A 23,690-nucleotide genomic window follows, 5' to 3' on the forward strand; every position below is an offset into this window, starting at 1 on the left:
CAGCAAAAAATGTTCTCATTAAAATGTGGAGAAAAGACCAAAGATACTTCAGATAAAGAAGACTTTACAAGCGTATTATTAATTCCTGAAATCGAATGATTTGTAACAGTCTTTGATAATTGCAGTCTTTTAACACAGTTTTTGCTCACTAGAGATTTCTGACTGCCGTTGTCAATCAGCGCTCGGCAATTAACGAAATGTCCCTTAACATTTTTAACCTTTATTAAAGCTGTTGATAATAAAGTATTACTATCTACACTATTAGAATTTAGACAAGTTGTGCTAAGTTGAATGTTTTCCCTCACTGTAGGAACATTTTCAGAATTGGCATTATCTAAATTTGAATTAGAATAGCAAACTGTATTGCTTACATTAGGTTCTTCAGAATTAGAATAAAATCTATGCAATGAAGTATGATGTTTTTTATGACATACCTTAGGTGTTAGTAAAACGGCATTTATTTGCCATATGAAATTTTCTTAAACAATTTATACACAGCCTTTTAGATTTAATTACCTTCCACCTGTCATCAACAGACATCTTATTATACATGGGACAATTAACAATCGAATGATTTTCATTACAAATATTGCATAAATTTTCGGTTTTGTTTACTACCACATTATTTACAAAAGCCTTTTTAGGAAGAACCCTTGGCTTGCATTCTGTTTGATTTGAAATACTTTTTGCTTGTTGCTCAAGAAATTTAGCCAATTCTAAAAATGTTGGAATATCTTGATTAGTTAAAGATAATTCCCATCTTTGCCTTAGTGTATCATCTAGTTTTCCCAAAATAAAAAATATTAAAATAACATCTACCATAGGATTAACTTCTAACTTTAAAGTTGAAAGAATTCGAATAACTTCATTACACGTATCTAAAATTTCAAATATCGAAACCGCAGAATTAGACTTAATTGTCTTTAGATGAAGTAGTTTTGAAATTTGCGCGAAAGCTAATTCCCGTTTATTATCATATCTCGCAACTAGAGTCTGCCAAGCGTGCTTATAATTTTCATCTGTGAGCGAAAATCCTGAAATAAGCTTGTGTGCAGTACCCTTTAAACTAGCAAACAAATATTGAAATTTTTGAAGTTCTGTTAATTCTGGATTTTTATCTATGGAACTCAAAAACAATTCTTTAAATGACATCCAATTATTGAAATCTCCATAAAAACTCGGTAACTCGAATTTGGGCAACTTTAAACAAGATTCATTTAGTTTCGGTTTCGAATCATCTAGAGAAAGGCCGCCATTGTTATTGTTTACTTTTGATTTATATTCCCACATTTCCCGTGCAATATTAATTCGCAACATATCAATATTAGATGCCAAATCATCAAATTCTTTCATATTGCTTGCCTCTTCCTCATTCTTGCAAGAAACGATAATTTCCGTATGAATCTCATTAAGCTCCACCCATATTTCATTCATTTGAGCCGAAAAAACATCTAATTCCGCTCTTTCTATTTCACCAGACACAAATTTCGGTTTCAGAATATTGTTTATACGCGTTACTTTACCTTTCAAAATACTACGTCTTTTCTTTAAAGTTTCCATTATAATTACAAAATACAAGATTTAAGATCAAAGATTTATCGACGGACCGAAAAATAAAAACAAAAAACAGCATTAACTATAGCAATATAAAATACTTTTATCTAGCTCTCTTTATTGAAATCGAAACTAAAATTATAACAATTATAAACAATAGCTCAGAATTTTCACTCCGGTCTCGAAGGACCAAAAAATGGAATGAATCTTAAATAAATCATAAACTTATATAATGGAAAAATCATAAATTAAGTAGAATATCATTAAAATTATAGAAACTAATACAATGTGGGAAAATGAAAATTATGACAACTTAGCACAACAAATAAGTTTTCAAAATCTTACCTATATATATACTTTTATTTCTTTGATTGATTATCAGAGCATGATTTACAGATAACACTGAAATATTTTTCATTGAATTATAAATGAGTAATTGAAATTTCAATGGCCATATTGCCAAACATAAATATTACTCATCTACCAACATAATGAATAAATCTAAACTGAAACTAAAAAAAGGAAAGAAAAATAATAAAAACAAAATATTTCTTGATTAACAGTACCACTGGCGCCATCTGTTATTGAAATTATAAAAAGAGTCAAAACATAAATAGTAACCTTTATTCACTGTATTAAAGGATTAGTCACTTATCTCCCTTTTTTAAAATTTTAAATTTTAATTTCCCAATTCCCCCCCCCCCACCCCATTTCAATCAAACGAAAGATTTCACATTTCCCTAAACCCGTAATATTACGATACTCTTGCTCTAGTAAAGAAGGACTATGGGTGGACCATAGAAGAGCAGAGATGCCGAGTCTCCCGATTTTTGATCGAACTCCTGCCACTACGATTTTAAACGTTTTTCTCCCGATTTTCTGTCTTTCTTACGGTATTTCGTTATTTTTGCCCACACATGACAGTATCTTTTCATCACAAGATGTTGCCGCGCAGTGTCTAAATCATGTATTATCTAGTAGGCGTGGCTAAATACGTCATCTGCTAGTAGTCCAATGAGATTTCAGCGTCTTTAAGACGTATTGACTAAAGAGCTCTGAATGGCCGAGGATGGCTGGGAGATTTCCTCCTCCAAGGCACGTACTTCGGAAGTATGTTATCACTATGTTAGATTGTTTGTAAAGAAAGTTTTAAAATTGTGGTTGGCAAGTCTGCGCTCGCTGCTTAAATCTTATTTGTGAGCTATAAGCGAAAGCAAAGAGGTAGCATGTTACAATACTCAATCTTATTTGTTGTTTATCATGTGCATGCGGTGTTCATAGTGTCATGTCTATTTTATGATCGGCTAATTTTCGTTGATTTGCAGAGATATGTCTTCTAAAAAAATCAAGTACTCATCGAGTTTTCAGAAGGCATACACGGATGAGTTTCCGTGTATTATTTCGTCAAGGAAAGGCAACACATTTGCCATGTGCGTCGTGTGTCAAACTGATTTTAACGTGGCTCATGGTGGAAGATCGGATGTTGTGAAACACGTCTCAACACTAAAACATAAAGATAAAGTGAAGATTGTTGATCAGAATAAAAAACTGAATGTCTTTTCGCAATCTAAGGACCAAAGGGTGATAAATGCGGAATGCCTCTTTACCGCATTTTTAACTGAACACATTCTTCCTTTGAGCGCTTCGGACCACGCAGGTTCTTTTTTGTGGAAAATGTTTCCGGACAGCGAAATTGCCAAAAAGTACTCCAGCGGAAGAACCAAAACAACTGCAATTGTTAAGGAAATGGGCATGAAGTATAAATCAGCATTGTTGGATCTCATTAGAACTCCTCCATTCTGTATGTTTACAGATGGCAGCAACAATACAGATTCAAAACTGTATCCAGTTGTTGTTACCTGCTTTAACCCAGTTAAATCGGAAATCGAATCCAATTTGTTAACTGTTCCTGCTCTTAAAGGGTATTCAACTGGGTGTAATATTGCCAAACTAATTATTAAGGTCTTAAAAGAAAATGAAGTTCCCTTTAATAATTGTCTAGCTTTTGGTGCAGACAATGCAGCTGTAATGATAGGAGCAAAGGCTGGTGTTGCAGGCATATTAAAAGATGAAAATTCAAGTCTACACGTAGTAGGCTGTGTCTGCCACCTAATTAATTTAGCAGCAGAGAAAAGTGCTGCTTGTTTGCCAGTTTAAATTGATGAGAGTATTGTAGATATCTATTATTATCTAGAAAAGAGTTCCAAAAGGAAGGATAAATTAAAAAAATTTCAGCAAATCCATAATACTGAAACAAGAAAAATTCTTAAACCTGTCTGCACACGTTGGCTTTCACTTGGCATATGTTTGTCAAGGATCCTTGAGCAGTGGAATCCACTCCTAAGTGTTTTTAAGGAAGTAAAGGTTTCTAAACCAAATATTTCTTCATCTTTGGACAGCTACAAAATTCTCAAAGTTTGTCAAAATGCAGTCACTTCTGCTGCTTCAAGTTCTATCAAGAAGCATATTTCTCCATCAGTAACTGGTAGTACTCAGCCAAGCACTTCTAGAAGTAATAAAAGGAAAAGTGAAATGGAATCATCACAAGAAAAAAAAACTTCCTAAACTGGAACAGTCTAGTTTTAAAAATTTATCTCGCGAAGAAAGAATTTTTATGTTCCTCTCTTCCGACCTAAACAAAGCATATTGTTTGTTTATGCAATTTATTCTACCTACATTTGATGTCGCTAATAAAACTGCAGTGTAGAATTCCAAAAATTCATATTTTTAATTCTATGCTCAGAGAATTATTCAGAAATATCCTCTCGAAATTTGTAAAACCCTGTGGAATATTGCATGTCAATACGATCTATGATGTTGATTACCACAAGAGAGAGAACCAAAAAGAGGATGAAGATCTGGTTATTGGAACTGCTACTGGAAAGATTGTGTCTGAATTATCGAAAGAAGAACAGAAGCAGTTTTACATTAATATCAGAAAATACTTATGCAGGGCATGTGACTATATTTTGCATAAATTTCCCATAAAAGATGAAGTTGTGCTGCATGCTCAAGTAGCTGATGTTTCAAGACTTCAGCAAGCTTCTTTTTCGGATGTTAAGTACTTTATTAACAGATTTCCCATTTTAGTTAAATTGATTTTACCAGATAAAGAAATTGATACTGCAGTAGATATCCTACAGGAACAGTTTCGCTCTCTCCAGTTAGAGGACTTAACTGAAATAAAAAAAATTGAAAGAATAGACACCCAGTGGGGTTCCATAGGAAAAATTAAAAGTGCTGATGGAAACTTGAAATATAGTGACATTTCAAAAGTAATGTTATCGATTTTAACTATTCCACATAGCAATGCGGAATGGATTTTCAGTATTGTGACAAAAACAAGAACTAAATTTCGACCTAACTTAACTAATGACACACTAGAAAATGTGTTGTTAGCTAAAACTGGCCTACACGGAAATTGTTATGACCAAGCATTTGACTCAGCTTTCCTACAAAAAGCAAAATCTGCTGCTAATCTGCTGCAATACAAAAATGATCCAATAATCTTTTATATGTGTAATTTTTTGCCCAGTGGGAACTATTTTATCCTTTCTTTTAAAATGGTTTTCCCCCCTTAAGGTCCTAATTTTATTTTTTATGTGTTAACATTGATGTACTGTTATATATTAACAAATAAAATGTTCATTTTAAAATTTTAATACATATAAGTATTGGTTAAGATTGATTTCCTATATCGTGAAAAATCTCCTGATTTTCAGTAAAAATCTCCTGATTTTTGACTTTTATAACTTGGCATCTCTGGAAGAGGATTGAATATGTGAAGAAAAGTAGACAATTTCTACTTTCATATGATTTCTTCTTGAAATACAAGAGAGCCATTCACTGTATTGAGGAATGATTTTTTTAGTCATCTATCTAAAGTTTCGTTTTCTTATGTGCTGTGGAGCTGCAGAACATGAAATTTTTTGTATTTCTTATTGAATTGAATTTCCTTATTCTGTAAGGTGACTTAAATGTGCTTAATAGAGCATAATTTTGCATCATAGAAAGTAAGCACTCTTAAAAGTTCTTATTTTACATTAAAAGTGCTTAAAAGTTCTTTTTCTTCAAAAGAAAAAAACGTAAATAAAATTTTTACTTTTATTACTCCTTGGCAAGATGTGTGTTGTTTTGGGTTTGATGTTGTGCGCACCTTATTTGGACGTCATCACACTCTTCAACTGTGTTCAAGAGTATTGGTAAACAGTGTGCATGCATTGCTGTGGCAACTGCTACTGTTTGATAATTTTTTTAGTATTCTTTTTTCACTTATTTAATTTTGTTATGCATTAAGTTGGTGAGTTTATTTTTGAGATATGGGACCAGAGAGATCCCATAATTACTTTTTGATTTTCGAATAAAAGAGAATTTCATCATTTGAATGATAATTTTGTTTTTATTGTTTTAATTAAGAATCAGAAACGCTGACCTACAGTTCAAACTGGATCGTTTTCAATAATAATTCAAGTGATTATCACAAATAAAGAAGGTAAAAAAAAAATTAGACAACCATTTTGCCAATGGGTAACCCGTGATCGCCTTTTAGCGATTGAATTTTTTTATTATTATTGTTTTCCCTTTTCAAAAATTTGATTCTTTTTAATAAGACGTTATTATGGCATGCAAATTTGAGTAATCTCTTTTTGATGCGTAATTTCACACCGTTTGATGTTTTTTTTAATTATTTTTGATTTCAGTTGTTATTAAGAATTTTTCCAGTCCTTTCTATGTGATTTTTCAAATTGTGCTGGCTGTTTTTTATACAATGTTATGACACACAAATTTTAAATTAGAGAATTTCAAATTGATTCACCATAAATTTACTTGATTTTATAATCGTTTTATCAGTCAAATGATTGACCAAGTTCCGCAAAAAAAAAATTCTCCGACGGTTTTTTAAATCTCCATATTTTAATTAATACAATGTTTATTATGTGACATGTATTTCAGTAACGGCTATTTGTTAATTATTTATTCGAAAATCGTTCTTGGACATATTTTATTTCATAGTGATTTCTTATACAGTAGAGAACCAATTATCCGGGATGCTCGGGACCATCGCTATCCCGGATATCTGAATTTCCCGGTTTTCTGGATCGACCAAAAAGTGTCGTTAATCGATGTTTTATCGAACCCAAAGTACAAGGAAAAAGTGTAATGCATAAAGTAAGAGAAAAAAGAAAGGTACTCCTAACTTTAAAAAGAAAAAAAAAATGGTAGAAATACAACATTTAAAAGAATAAAAAAATTTGCAAGTTTAGACAAGAAATTCAAGTTTAAAAAATACAAAATTCTCATATTTATTTTTTAAAAATAATTACACTTCCTAAATTAAATAATATATACAAAACCAATGATTAAATAACACAATATATTTCATACCTAATTATACGGGGGGGGGGGGAAACAATAAAATAAAAGGAAAACTTATTAATCTAAATAAAAACACTTGAAAATTATCGAAACGATAGTTAAAAAAGGCACTAGCATAAATATTAAAACCCGGAACAAGGCAAGATCGACGGAATTTTGAAAAAAAAACCTAATGATAAAATTTATGAATAAAAAGAATTAATTTATTGAGTGCGAAATTTATCGCGAAAAGAAAAAAAAATCGAACGTAGTGGAATCAAAAACAAAACTGCAATCTGCTTCATAAAATAATCCTATGTTTAAATTAATAAACAATTCTCCTTTCATTTTATTTTTTTTTTGTTGATAAAAACAAGATTTTTAATTACAGCAGATGTGATTCCACACCAAGAAAAACTTGCAATTGATACCGCACTTCCAAAGAATGAGAATTTATTCAAAAGAAAAAGATTTTATTTCTATTAGTCGATGTCAAATAAATATATTTTTCTCTTTTCTTTTTCTGTTCACTGATATGCATGCACTGCATTTTCCCCACCCCCCTCGTAAATCAAGCAGAAAACGAAATCAGCATGCCACACCCTTGAGTTTGATTGACGGCCTAAAGGAAAAAATAAAACATTCCTCCCTTCCCTGCCTTCAAGGTCACGGAGGAAGTGACGTTTCTCTGGGTAAACGGGGGAAAAAAATTTCCCCTTCCTTCCATTTTCCACTAGTACTCAATTTCAAGGATGAGTCCAATTTCCGCTTTCTTCGTTCTAGTTTAAAATGGCGGGAAAATCAAGCAAAATTTTTCCCGGTTTTCTGGTTTCCCGGTTATCTGGATACCGGATAAATGGTTCTCTACTGTAGTTTTATTTCCAGTGTTTACCTTGGGTGCTCACGCGAATTTTTATAATTTTTTCAGCTCTTTCCTGGTGGTATTTTTTACTTTTTTTACACACTTAATTCAGTGCAATTACGTTGTAAATTATTGTTTTTGACAGTTTTTGCATTAATTTAATTTCATATTAATACGGTGTTATATTTTTGATTAATGCGATGTTGTAACAACAATTTGTTATAGATTTATTTAAAAATCACTTTTAACGGTTCTATCGTGATTCCACCTTTTTTTTCCCCTGAGAGTTTCTTCAACCATTTTTATTTTTTTTAATTATATTTTTTATACAATGTTATTACATATGCATATTTCGAATTTAACCCCTTTAGGACAATGATCACATGTCAGGGATGAGATTTTTCCGCTTTTTAGCGGATTTCAGCTTTTTCATTTTTATCTCTTGAATTTCAGCTTTTTTATCAAAAATTCAAATTTTCTAAAAATTTCACTTTTTTTAGAAAGGATTGGTAGAATCCTTTCTCATTTTTATTTATTTTAGCTATTTTCTCCCCTTTTACACGCAGCAGATAAGATTTTCCGAATTTTTTTCCTGCCCTCCAGATAGATCCGATTTTCGTAGTTCAAACGACGCTGCTTCTGACAAGCCTTTTAGCGGTCCCAAGCCTCGAATCTGCTAATATCTCGATTCTTATTCACACGATTTTAATATCAAACATAGCTTTTCATATTTGCGTGTTGCGATTCTTTTTCACGCGATTTGAATATTGTATGTTGCAATTCTTATTTACGAGATTTAGAAATCCAATATTGTGATTCGTATTCACGCCTTTTTAAAAACCTATGTAGCGATGCGTATTCACACAAGTTTAAAATTCAATGTCTTGATTTGCTCATGCGGTTTATAATATCAAATATTGATTTTCGTATTTATACGTGATTTTAAAATAAGGCATTCGGATTCGCATTCACACATTCTAAAAATTGTGCATCATAATTCTTATTTATGCAATCTAAAAATTATGAATTGTGATTTGTATTTACGCGTTTTAAAAATTCTATGTCCCAGTTTGTATTTTCTCATTTTCAAAATCGTATATCTAGTTTCATAATCATGTGATTTCAAAATCCATAATTGTTATTCATATTCACGCAATTTTAAGATCAACTATCGTGATTCTTGTAAGAAGTAAATTTTTTTTAAAATTAGTTACTATAAAGGTGACTGTTTTTCTAACGACGATTATTAGTATATGTAAGTGTTACAACATCAGAGAAACTGGAAGGGTTCAAAACTTACATTTTGTGCTTGCAAAGAAAAAAAAATAGGATTTGTGACAAGATGATTGAAGATGGACTAACGACTAACTATAGCAAACAAAAGCAATCACTTGAAAAGGGATTTAATTTGATTTTTTTTTTTTTTTTTTTTTGGAAAAAGAGTTAATTAACTCATCAAAATTTTATTTATAATTGCTGTTATTTATGCTATAAAATGCAAAATTCTTATCAAATAAAAAAAATTTACTAAACAGTTGCTGATTGTCATGTAATTTTTAAAACTAAAATAGCAATTTTCGTATGTTAAGGAGTTACTGTATATTTCTACTTCACTGTTATTGATATGTTTCAGAGGGCTGTAGTTAAATTAGACTATAATATGAACATAATGATTCGGTCCTTTGTTAAAGTTTTTTTTTCCAATATAATTTAAAAAGTAATATTACTGATATATTTGCTATAAATCACATAACAGTATTTATTAAAAGAAATGAAATATTAATGTATATTCTCAGTAGTTTTAATTTGCTAAACCAGGTAGTTTTTCAAGTAATGATTGTCTCTATTGTGAACTGAGGAAAAATATAATTTCCAGCTTTATTTTTTCAATTGGTAATTTTTATTTTCACTAAATGTTAAGTATCAATGTAATCATTTATATAATAATAGATTAGTACACAATTGTATGTCAACACACTATTTATTACCTTAAACTGTCTGGAACTTATTATTAAAGGGTTGCGCTTGCGTAAAATTTACTATCGTGGAAATTCAGCTTTTTTGCCTTTTGGCTAATCTCATCCCTGCATGTGTCCAGTTTCACACATATTTCCAATTTTGATACTTTTTATGAGATATTATTATTTTTTATTTTATTAATCACTTTCTGCCGCATTCATTTTGCACATTTTCTATTGTAAAAGTACTTTTTTTGAAGCAATAGTTAGTTATTTAACTTTTTTTTCTTCCAGTTCTTCACATTGTATGTAAAAACACATCGTTTTTTGACTTCCGAAGAGAAGCACATCTCAATAAACGTGTATTGACTTTACATGATAGCAACAATATTTTTGTTGTACTTTCACTGCTTCTGTAATATAATACAGTAGAGAACCGATTATCCGGAACGATCGGGACTATCGCTATTCCGGATAACTGATTTTTCCGGTTTTCTGAATCGCTACAAAAAGCCGTTTTTTTAGTGTTAAACCCAACTAAAAAAAATAAATATTTGGAAATAATCTTAAAAATAAGAAAAAACGATGAGGTAATACACTAATGATTATTTCTGAAATGATGGTAAGGTAAACATCTTTCAAAAAAGAAAGAAAAATCCTAAAATCCTATGAGGAAAAAAAAATTTTTTTTTTAAAATTGCGGGAAAATTTATCGAATTTCGTTCCGGTTTTTTGGTTTTCCGGTTTTCTGATTTCCGGATAACGGGTTCTGTACTGTACTTTAAGCCATAGCAGCTAAAGTCAAACATGAAATTTTCTTTTTTTAGTTGGGAAAAATTAGAAAATATTTATTATGTAATTTTTATTACGAAAAAATTTCAATAGCAGTACTCTCTATGAATGAAAAAGGAGTGACAAGACCACCTATTCTTTACCTTGGACTAAATTGTGAAATATTGATTATTTCCCACCATTGAGAATTTTCGTGTACATATTTTATATTTATTTCAAAATCATAGTTTCCTGTGTAATCATAACCTTTCAAAATTTCTTTTCAAGGAGATCAATATATTTATCACTCACATTTTTCTTGTTTGAAAATTGTCCGGCAAAATTTCTTACTTATTACTATCTCTAAGTGATTAAGATAGATATTCAATCTAATTTCTAGGAATCATTACATAAAAATTAGATTTTTTAAAATTTCTAATATGTTTTGCAATATTTTATACGTTTCAAATATTTACTTTTCCCTTAAATGATTTGTTATGCACCAGCCCCCTTTTTTCAATATTTTTTTCTTGCCAACATAAGGAATTGCCTGGCTATTTTGATTCATACTTTTTGTGTATATATAAATTATTTTAGTTTAGTTGAAACTAATATTTATTTTAGATCGCCTCCTCTAAGCGTCAGAAACGGAAAAGAATTGTAGTATTATCTGAGTCTGAAGATTCAGAAGATGAATATAAACCTGAAAAAGAAAGTGAAAGTGAGGATTACGATTCAGAAAATAGCAATGTTTCAACCTCTGAAAGTCCCCCCAAAAAGGTTTGTTCTTTTTCATTAGATTTTTTTTTATTGTTAACTCAGACGTCCTTACAATACAGAATTAAAACGAAATAAATATTTGCATCTTTTAAAATATCTACTATGTCTTAAAGATGCTGTTTAATTTTACATTTACTGTTAAATATAATAATCTTTTTGATTTTACAATGTTATCTTACTGTATTGTTAAAAAATAACTGTTTTTACTCAGCATTTTCAAAACTGGTATTGTTGATAACTCAATAACAAATGACTCTAAGTTGTTATCCTAAGGATCTTTTGTCGTATGAAACAAAGCTTTTTAACAAATAATATGCTATTTTTATTACTATTGTTAGTTTGTAATAGTTATTTATGACTATTAAGTTATGTTTTGTCCGTCTTCAATATTACCCATGTTAATTGTGAAAATGGCACAAAATGTCAATATTATGATAATTTGTTTTTAGAAAATTTTAAAAAACGTGTGGTATCTAAATTCTTAGTATTTAAAATGTTATTTCTCCTTTGTATTATTGAGACTCAATGAATTAATACAAAAACTGACGATTAGTTATTGATTTTGTTAATGTTATTCTAAATTAAAAACTCCTGCCGAATTTGTAATCCATATTTAAAAAATAATAATTATTGAAATAATAAGAATATTTATCCATATTAAAGTACATATGGTTTTAGTATATATAATTTGAAACTAACATTAGCTATTGAGTTTAAAGTATTCAAACTGTTGCTGTTTTATTTCTCTTGGTAATAAAGCTTCAATAAACTCCCTTGATGTTAATAACTTCATCACAAATTCTATTGACTTATGCATTTATCTTTTTTAAAGGATTTTATGAAATTTAATTGTGTCTTCTATTTCATTTTTGGTTTTGATTTTTGAGTAATTTTACTGTCATAAATGTTTTGAAGTATTGGAATTTTATGGAGATAGCTTTTAATACTTATGACACGGCTGCAAAATTTCATAATAGGGAACTTTTTTTGCTTCCGTGTTTGCAAAGTTGACGATTAATTATCACTAGATTTTAAATAATTATTTATTTGATTTATTTCAAATGGCAGAGGTGAATTGACATGTTAAAGAACAAAAACACAGGAACAAAACAAGAAAGTAAAAAGTCTAAAAATCTAAAAAGTCTAAAAATCCATTACATCCCGAAGTTAAATAATTATTGAAATTTGAAAATTTTCTTCGTTCAAGGCAATGATGAAATCATTTATAAATAAGTCATTTTATAAAAATAAGTTGACATCATTTATAAATAAGTTAAAAAGTAATTTAAATGGTCGAATATGTCGAATTGTCAATGGATCGATGTCGAATAAGTCGAATTGGATCAATGTATAGAATAAACTTGTCATTTTGCAACAATTTGAAAATAAAATATTTAGAAATATATGGGTCATTCTCACTGAAAAGGTATAAATAGACTAAAAAAAATTCTTAAATTAAAGTTATTAAAAAAGTGATAAAAATTACATAAATGCCTTTATTTATTTTTGTTATATGTCCTTATAATAGTGGTCAAGTTTTCTATTTTATTTTTTACAAGATTTAGAATATTTTAAATTCTGCCTTGTCCACGGAGGAGTTGTAAATAGTCAATGGAGGAGACATTTTATGTTATAAAATATAAAATGTCAATGAAGACTAATTCATTAATTATTGGGTACAACTGATATGAGTTTAACATTAATAAGTAAATAATAAAATATTTGATTATTAGAGGTAGAGCTACTTCTGATTAATCATGCTGCTATGAAAGGAAACATCCATTTTTAACCTAGGTGTACAATTTTTTAAGTAACTCTTACTGAATATTAATAAATTAAAATGTAAAGACTATTGAAATAAAAATTCAGACTCCACATGAAAGTTGAGTGTTGAGGATACTCTTTTATGAACATTTTATGCAAGTTAAACATACTGTCATCCAAATAATGTTTTTGTTTTTTCTCTTTTCTTCTTGTTATTGTTTATTTTTTCCCTGGGCACAAATGGCTTGCTCTATCAATTTCTAGAAATTTAAGTACATTTAATCACGATTTTTCCGTTTAATCTTTTTCTGATACAGATTTGAAAGTTTCTTGCTCTTTTTTTTTTTTTTACTTTCTTCAAACAATATAGGGTTTTCTTTTAATTTCTGTCTAGCTTGTTTCATACAAGTTTTTTCTGTTCCTTTCTCCTTTGCATTTGAACATTTGATTGCTTTCTTTTCTTACATTTTGGTTTTGCCATTTTTTTTCCTAAAATTTGAAGAGAAAAAAAATTTTAAACATCACAGAAATTATTTAGAAAAATTGCCAATATTTACTTCTCCGATAAGAAAAAGTTAAACTTAATTCATTTTCCTTAAAAATACAAACAAATTAACACATTTTTTCCATTTTGAAAAATATCAATTAAAAGAAAATAGTTTTTTAATTATTAAAATTGTATTATGGTTATCTAGCACATTGTCTCTTCCATTGACTGTGTCTTCTCCTCCGTGGACTTGTTATGTCCACGGAGGGGACATTCACGGAGGAGACAAAAACTAGTTCTTGAATTTTTCTGATTTTTAATTTTAAAGTTACGAAAATGGGGCAGTTCTTTTTATTAAATATACTATTTTTGCAATCTTAAATTCGTCTATCAAAAATAAAATAATTTTCTCTTACCTTCTTTATTTTGTCCACGGAGTATACGGTGAGAACTTTGCTAAACCCCAGTTGAGCACAACAATCCAAAACTGACACCAAAGAGAACAAAAACCACTGATAGTTAACATTAGAAAATGGAATTGTTACCCCTCCCAGCAGCTGTCTTACAGGGATTTCGCATATGCTGCCCTTTATTGCATATTTACCGAACTATATTAATTGTCCATGGAGGGTGATTTCATTTTTGATGGACAAAGTTTACTAGTCATTTATGTTACAAAAATAAATTTTTTTTAAAAAAAATATTAAATAAAAAGTTACTATAAACATTTAATTAGGTAAAACTATTAAATCATTAAAATAACATTTAAATTGTTTAACAGCCATTAAAAATTATTTTGTGTCACAGCCGTAGGGACGTCCACGGAGGGGATTTTGAAGTTATGTTTATTAAAAAATAAGAATGAAATATTAATTACATTTAGCAGAAATGCATATGATTTGTTAGTTAGAACTTTACGAAAAATGATGAAGAAAAATATTAAGAAATCTGCTGTATTGCCTAATATTTATTACTCAGGGACATAAAAAATCACCTTTTTGTGAGAATGACCCATATATACACAGTGAAACCTCTCATGGTGTGACGACTCTCTGTAGTACAGAAAAATGGTCGTCATTGGAGGTTGGTCGTTTTTAGGGGTTACTTCCATTGACTTCAAAATGTTATCGAAGTTACATGATTTTTTTATCTACTTAATATTTTTTTTTAAATTTTTTTTATTTTTATATTTTTTTGTGTTTCCTTGAGTAATTTTTTCGGCATTTAGTGGGGAGGTTTGCCCGGTTGCTGGGAGAGGTTTTGATGCTCTCTCCTAAAGGTTTACATCTGCACAAAGTCTATGGAAGAAATTCTGTGCTTCTGAAAAGTGATTGTAAATAGAGGAGGTCGATACTCAAAACTGGTCTTTCCCGAAAGTTTCACTGTGTATATAAGGGGAAGGGAGTTAGGTTGATTTTAATTGTACATAAATTCATTATCCCATTCATAAATGAACTTGCACAGTGCATTGTTAATCAAAAAATTTTTATATCACACAATGGTGTAATATACAAATAATGGTAAAAAACTAGAATAATGGTAAAAAAACTAGATAATAATGGTAGAAAAAGAATACTATTTTCATAGCCAAAAATCTGATATAGATACACAATATCAAAATAAGTTTTTGTAAACATTTATTTTTTAATTAACCTATGAAAATTGCCAGATTCTCATGCGAGGAAAAATAAAGCCAATTTATCACCACAGTAATAATGTAACTTTTAAATACTGATAAACTTCAGCTAACTGAAGCTGAATGCTCCTTAAGTTCTCTTTTTGTGTATTTTTTTTTAATGAATTATTGTTGGTTTCGAATTATATTTAAATTTGTTGCATTTCAAATTTTTGATTGTTTTAGAAAAATAATGTACAGAGTCAAACTCCTTCATCAAGACCAAGTTTAGACCTCAATAAGTATTCCAAGGATTCTCCTTCCCTTCATTTCGGCAATTCAACTCCTAAAGTTCTATCTACATTTAGAACTAGTTCTTCAACTTCTCAGCCTGAGCTTCAGACTATTAATAATTCTCCGAATGGTTTTGCCTCAAAAATTTCACAAAAGTCATGCAGTAATTCCATGCAGGTATAATACTGATGGCTCATTGAAAGTAAAAGCAATTTTGAAGCCTGTTTAATATTTTGAATATGTGTATTAATTTTGATTGTTTATAAATTGAATTACAGAAACTTTGATATACAGTAGAACTCCAATTATCCGAATCAATTGGGACCGGTACTCATTCGGATAATCGAAAATTCGGATAATTGGATTTTTTTTAAAAAAATGCTTATTTTAAATAATTACTGTATGTACCGTGGAAATGAGTGAAAAGAACTGTTTTTAAGGAAATAGATCTTTTTCTGAATAATGTGTACATACCTTGCAGTAAATGAAAGTTATTACATGCTAAACATCTCAGTTAAAGTAAGCTGTTTAACTGTCTTCCTCCGTTTTCTGGCAGCTAAGTCGCGCATCCGTTTGACAGTGAGAAGTTGCATATGGTCACACTCGGGTTGATGCTCCATCCACTTCAATGCAGTTTCAAGGCCAGCAAATGCTTCACTAGCTGACGGCCCTGCGTCTTCCTCAATTTCAGCATTAGGGTCATCTTCTTCTTCGACACTTTCCTCCATCTCACTTTCAATAAGTTCATCATCATTTAAAATTTGAAATCCACAGTCTGGTGAATCACGCGGTCTTTACTAGCTTTATGCCCTGGAGCACTGCACTCTCTTTTAGAGGCTAAAGAGGCTGCTATAACTATAAATTTTTCAATAAACTCTTCAGCAGCTTTGGAGTCTGCAGATAACTTTTCGCCACTTAAATCTAGTTCACAAATACCTTGCCTAGACTTAAAATTCCTTAGCCAGCCGTTACTTGCTTTGAAAGATAAATAACCCAGCTTTTCAGCTAGGATCTTAGCTTTTCCACAAATCTTTGTCCTATCCTGTAAACTTTCTCTGCATAAATCTTCCTTGGCTTTACTAAAATTTTATTTTATTCATATAAAAAAAGAAAAAAAAAGAGAAACTTTTTACTATATTTCCATACTTCCATAAGAATTCTGAAATTGATTTGGATAATCGGCGATTCGGATAGTTGGAGTTCTAATAATTGGAGTTCTACTGTACATAATATAATTATATTTCTATTATTCCAAAACAAAAATGGTCTACATGTAAAATATTTAAAATGAAATATCCTTCATTATAGACAGGGTTAATCCTACGTTGTCACCTACGATACCTCCCCGAAAGGGTTTCAATAGTAAGATGGAAACAAACCAATTGTTGTTTCTCATTAAAACTTGAATTGACGCATGTTTTTCGTTGAATTTTAATTACAAAATATGTAATTTAAATATATTAAGAGCCCAGAAGCAGAAAGTGCCTAAAACTGTGACGTACGTCGCAGAACAAACGAAGTCTTGCAGAACAATTTGTATCTTGAATACTTCTGTAACCATTTTTATCAAGAGAGCTTCTAAAGCAAGCAGAAAAAGAATTAAATTCAGAGATTTCAAATTTCATAAAGTTTATGAACTTTTATATTTTCTATTCCCATTTCAGAAGCAATTTATGAATCGTGGAAATCCACGATTGACAGAATTGTTTCTAAAGGATCAAATGCTTTCGATAGAGATGAAGTAGTTGTTGGAACAACAGACCAGCGAATGTTTGTGTTTGCAAATGGGCACTTGTCCCTTCGAAAGACTTTTAAGGCCCCTTATTTAAATGTTCGGACCTTTATATCATAGGCATTTTATTAATAATTCATCATCATCATTGTCATTAACAAAATTTTTTACTTCAAAAGTGATTGAAAAAGTAACAAATCAAGAATGTTTGCCTTGGTTTAAAAAATAATTCAGTGTATCTGTGTATGATCCTATATTTTAATAAATGAAAATATAGTATTTTAACGCAAAATATAGTATTTTTTTTTTCGCTGTGAAATGCTTGCAGAACACTTGTATAAATTAATAAGTCCTGTTGCAGAACATTTGAAAATATTCTGCTTCTGGGATTAAGAGTCTGGGTTGAATAAAAAAATAATTAGTTTGATATAATAGCATCATTGACTTTTAGTATAAGGCTAGCTGAATTTTAAAAAATGAAAGATGGTTGCAAGTTTTGCTTTATTGTGGTGTGTTCAACATATATTCTCTATATTTCTACTTATGTATATATATATATATATATATATATATATATATATATATATATATATGAAATATGCGGTGTATCCACACCGATATTTTTTAGTTAATTGCGTGAAAAAAGCATGATTAAAGAGTCCAGTTGTGCATTATCTGTTTATTTAGAAGCCACGGTGAAAGCATACACATTTTAGCCTCCTCCCGCTGGCGATGGGGGGAGACCCATGTCCCGTCTAAGCAGACGGATTTTAGTTAAGCATGATAAACAACAAAAAGCCACGCAAAAACATTCGGTCCTGCGTTATATAGGATGATTAAAAAGAGTAAAAAGTCCAGTCATATGCTTTTTCTGTATTCTTACGCCTCATCAAATTTATTTATTACTCATAGCAAATCGTTTAATCTTTTCTTATATGGAAGTGAAAGATCTTAAAATAACTTCTCTTTTGAAGTATAAATCTAATTATTATTCATTGGCATGTTTTTAGCCTTGAAGTCCCAAAATAGAATTTCTACCCTTATTCTTTACTAAAGATATTTCATGAAAAGGAATGAAGTTTTAATGCTTTTATTAATACAAAAGTATTTAATTTTTGTATTACATATATATGTATATATATATATAATAAAAATAATAAATATGAATATAACTTGAATGAGACAGATAGTATATTATATAAATTTATTGACTATCTATTTTGTCATCAACCCATTTTCGTGCCAAAGGTGTGTAAACACACAATTTTAATAAATAATTCTTTCTTAACACCGTGGCGAATATTTTTCAATACTTTTATTTTTCTGCTGTTTTTAAGGGTTCTGAAGACATCTTTAAAATATTAGTAATTCAATTGGAGTAAATACTTTCTGTAGAGAAATTTTCATTACAGGCTAGTTTTTTAACTTCAAGCCATTCTTGAAAAAGTCTAATTTTTGAAACTATAATTATTCTACTTGAGATTTATTATATATTTTTATAATGGGTTGAAGTTGTAAGTTCTGAAAATAAAATTTAAAACATTCAAATATCATTAAAAAAATTAAAATTTTTTGATTCAAATTTAATTTTTGTTAACGCACCATTGATCGAATGCATGAGAAATAGGCAAAATTTGAATGCCCACTTTTTATGCAAGGTTTCAGAATTTTATTGAAAATTTAGAGTGATTTCTTGGAAATTTACTTAATAGATGGCATCTCTAGTTTTCTGTAACCGATTTGAAAAGATTTTTAGGTGTACTAATTCTTTCTGGGTACCATACACTTCCTCATATCAATATGCACTGGTCTTTAGATGATGATAAAGGACTGCCAATAATTTCAGAAGTACATGAGTCAAATCAGATTTAAAAGCATAAAGCAAACTAGTAATTTGTTGTGTAACTCTAGTCTTAATAAAACACAAATTTGCTAAGCTACGCCCAGTTTTTATGCATATAAATCAAAAGTATCTGCAATTTGGAATATTTTCGCAACATTTGTCGAAGAGATGGTGCCTTATTTTGGAAGGCATTTGTCAAAAATGTTTATAAATTGGAAACCCGTAAGGTTTGTATTTAAATTTTGGTGTTTGTGCTTGTCTTACGGATACCTTTGCCAATTCAATCCCTATGGCTGATGCTAACATTGATCAACAAAATATGCCACTAGGAACAAGCGTTCTGAAGTAACTAGCTTTGTTTCAAAACCTGAGGTGCACGAAATTTATTTTGATAACTTTTTCTCTTCCTGTTATTTATTCTAAATTTTGAAAGAAAAGGTTTTCTTTGCATCTGGCAGCAAAATATGAAGAAAAAAACATGGTTCATACAATTTTGCAATCAACAAGGATGCAAAAACATATACAATAAAATGGAACGATAATGTTGTCTGTGGTAACGATTGCTACTAATAATGGTACCATTTCGCTCCTTATAAATGCTCAACGATACATCCGCAAAGAAGTGATTTCACAACCCAATGTTATTTCGGATTATAATAAGTATATAGAAGGTGTAGATCTACATGACGATGCCATAGCTAATTACCGCATCAAGATCCAAGGTAATAAATAGTGGTGGCCATTATTTACAATCATCATTGATAGCGTTATAATAAATTCATAGAAGCTACATAGAATTTCAACTAGCTCAAAAATATCACTTATAGACTTTAGATCTTAGCTATAGACTATAGCTATTGTCCTATTAAAATCTGAATTCAAAAACAATCCATCTTGTGAAGGTACATTACTAATTACCTATCCTAACAAAGGTCGCTCATTATCATCAACTCTACCAAAAGAAGTATGGACTGATAGAATCGAACTTGCAACAAGTGAGCATGAACAAAAAAGCCCGCAAATGATGTAGTGTGCAAAAATCACACGATTTATTTATGCATCAAATGCAAAGTCCATTTTTGTCTTCATGAATGTAATTTAAATATTCAGTAAAGAATTCAAAATTTTATAGCAATTAAAAATAATAATACTTCCAAAGGAAAAACGCGCTTAGCAGATGTGAATCAAAAGGGAATTGAAACAAATGAGACAATGAAAATAGGAAAAAAATTGGATAAATATGACGACCAAAGCTGATGTCCTCAAGGGTTACCAGCTTTGGAAGACATAAAAGCTAAACCTTTTTAACCGAGAGAACAAGACAAAAGTCTAAAATTGTATTCTCTGTACCCCAAAGGTTTTACTGAAGTCCAATATAATAAATAATATACAATATAAAATACAGAAGAATAAAAACAAGACAAATACATAAGAATAGTACAAACGAAAGCTAACTTGAAATAAAAATCCAATAACTAGATAATACAACTGACTATGAGACACAAATTAAATAAACATAAAAACAACGCCCCCTAACCTGCACAGTATTAGGGAAAAAAGGACAGAAGTTAAGGAAATAGTGACATCATTAATGGAAAAACTTGATCAAGACTTGGATTTTGCTTAACTAAATGAAAAAATTATTAATTTTCAATCATTTTCTTAATTTTAAAATCAATATTACAAAAATTAAAAGGAAAGCCATTATTTTCTAAATTTTTAAAAAAATTACTAGTTGCCTCTTGAAAACTTAAAACATTATTGCAGAATTTATTAATTCTAAACAACTGAGAAAAAACTAAATTTTTGAAAATTTTACTGCACAAATTAATATCAAAATTACAGAAAAAAATAACTTCAAAATTAAAAGCTTGAACCAGGGCCGAATTAAGCATACGCGGGGCCCTAGACCATTCAAATTTTTGGGGCCCTTAGATTAAATTTTTTATCGTATAATTTTATTTATTCAAATATAAAAGTATTTTTGTATCTTTTCATTTAAGAAAGCATATTAAAAAAAATTAATTAAATCTTACTTCATTTTATTAAGTTAGAACTAAAAAGTAATCATAACATTTTTAATCTTATAATTTTATTTATTCAAATATAAAAGTATTTATGTATCTTTTCATTTAAGAAAGTATATTTAAAAAAATTAATTAAATCTTACTTCATTTTATTAAGTTAGAACTAAAAAATAATCATAACATTTTTAAAAGACTTGAAAAATCATTGTTTTTCTTAATTTTTTAAAATTTATTTTCAAGAAATCCATTTTAAGGGGGCCCCTAATCGTTGGGGGCCCCAGGCCATGGACTAATGGGTAATCCGGCCCTGGCTTGAACCCTATATATACAACCCCCACCGTACATATATATTTGAAAACTATATTTTATATATTATTTTGTGGTGTTTTTAAAGTTTATTTTTTTTATTAATTTGGCAAAACTGTTATGGAGTGGATCGATTTGAGTGTGCTCTTAACGAGTCACTCTTCTATTCAGATTTTCTATTTCTAGCGATAAAATAAGAAATACATATGTATGTTATATATATGCATATATATTGCTTATTTTTATTTTATGTATATATATATTTGTTTAAAAAAATTGCAAAAATAAACTGTATTAATTTATGACATTTTTTTAAAAAAAAAATTTCTCTTATTTACAGAAGAATAGTATTGCTGATGAAAAAGTTACATATTTGCATGATAAACTAGATTGGCTAAAGCCGGAAAATATGAAGTATTATATTTTAATATTTTATATTCTTTTGACTGTCACTTTTGCTTTGATTTCATTTTATTTGTAAACTATCTGCAGTATTATTTTAAGATTTCTATTAGTAACATCAGGGTTGGCCACAAACAATTATCATGATTTAAATAATTTGATTTTTTTTGAAAAATCATTGTCGTATAAAAAATCATTGTCTTAAACCATTTGAATTTTGTAAAAATAATTCAAGTCGATAATAGTTTAGACTGTGCAAGATCAAATGCCAAATTGCTTCAAGATCAGGTTGCAAGAGGAGATAGAAATGTTCACAATCTCCATTATCCAAGAGGTGGGAAATAAATGGAGAAAAGTTATTCAAAACTAGAAACTTATGGAACTTTTTTTTTTTAAATCATGCCAATAATATGAAATTTTTAAAAAAATAATAAATAATCTGAGTTGTGTTTTCATTTGTGCCTTTTTAATGTTTCTTTCATTTAAACTTATGAGCAGGAATGTGATTTCCGCTAATTCACCAAATTCTGTGAAACCCAAAGCTATTGATTCACAGGATCAGTTGTGAATCAGTAATTTATATTGCAACAAAATTTTCTTTGAATTCTGCTAATCTAAAATTCAAATTTTGTTTCTTATATAAAATCTTATTAACAAGGCATTTATTCTGCCCTTATCAGCACCCTCTTTTTTTTCTTACTAAGTTCTCTTTTACCTGCAATAACTTCTTTTTTTAGGCAGATTTATTTGAGATAAACGCAAATTCAGAAAAACTGGAAAAAAATTCCGTAATAACTTCGGATAGAATTAACTCACTGCTGAGGCCAACACAAAAGTATAAAATTGGTAATCTGAAAAGTAATTCTGAAATGGCAAACATTAAAAAATATTGTATGTAAGAAATGTCTTTTTCATTTTTTTTTAACTCATGTGTTTTAATGAGTTGCAATTTAGTTTCAAATTCAGATTTGTAACAAGAATTATTCTGTCAGTGTGATATATTTGCCCCCTTTTTTTATTTGACAACAATTAGATGGAATTAATATTTTTAATATGATATTATGACATGGAAATTTTTAATCTCCCTTTTCAGTAATCACTTTTCAATACCATCTTAAATCCTTCGTGTTTCGGTCTCTCTTTTTTTAGTTGCAGTTAATTCAATTTGTTTTCTCATTATTGTTAAAATTTTAATACTATTGCAAACATGCAAAATTTGAATTGCGCATTTGAGTAATCATTTCTTTATGTGTTCGATTTGCATTGATACCATAGGAGATCCGTGCAGTGTTTCGATCGTTTTATCAGCTATTATTGCTACAAACTTTTCCAATGTTTTTTAAATACCCTATATTTTTTATGCGTAATTATTTTGGCACACAAAATTCAATTTGTGCATTATTAGTTACTTTTTCACTCGGCAATGCCACTTTTCTCAGTTGACTTTTTCAGTTTTCTGATTTTTTAAATACCAATATTTTCGTACAATGTATTTTATTAAGCAAGAAATTTGAACTGCACAATTAAGTAAATACGTCTTGATTCATACATGAAATCCATGCTGCGTTTTGACTATTTTTTTTCCAGTTATTTCTGTTGATTTTAATATAATTTTTTAAAATCTTGACATTATTGTGATAAGAAAAGTTAAAATCACGCACCTGAGTATTAATTATTTGATATGATAATTGAATTTAAAAAATTTTTCGATGCATATTTTTGGCAGTTACCAGGATTGATTTTTTGCATTTTTCAAGAAATCTTGATGTTTTTAATGCAATATTATTTATTGCAACAATTAAATCTCGAAACAATGAATACATCTGGAATTTAATGAACTCTTTCTGATTTGTGTGCTCTTGTCGTAAATACTCATTTTTTCATCAATATTTTTACAGTAATTGCCATAAATGTCAAGGTTTTTAAATTTTTTTTTATTG

At 29.3% G+C, this 23,690-nt stretch overlaps 1 protein-coding gene across 3 annotated transcripts in view; it reads left to right on the forward strand.

Annotated features, from left to right (window-relative positions):
* Positions 1–23,690, forward strand: part of Msh6 (DNA mismatch repair protein Msh6) — a 202,780-nt gene that overhangs the window by 24,910 nt on the left and 154,180 nt on the right. For all 3 annotated transcript variants that reach the window (XR_015430286.1, XM_087154646.1, XM_087154647.1), the window contains exons 4-6: positions 11,125–11,280; positions 15,393–15,617; positions 21,689–21,762. Coding sequence is in view for 2 of the 3 variants with exons in the window: in XM_087154646.1 (XP_087010772.1) it covers positions 11,125–11,280; positions 15,393–15,617; positions 21,689–21,762 (455 nt within the window). In the remaining variant the exon portion in view is untranslated. The remainder of the gene's footprint in view (positions 1–11,124; positions 11,281–15,392; positions 15,618–21,688; positions 21,763–23,690) is intronic.

This window comes from Parasteatoda tepidariorum, chromosome 11, assembly GCF_982258835.1.
Source record: "Parasteatoda tepidariorum strain Cologne lab strain chromosome 11, Ptep-v5.0, whole genome shotgun sequence".
NCBI lineage: Eukaryota > Metazoa > Arthropoda > Arachnida > Araneae > Theridiidae > Parasteatoda > Parasteatoda tepidariorum.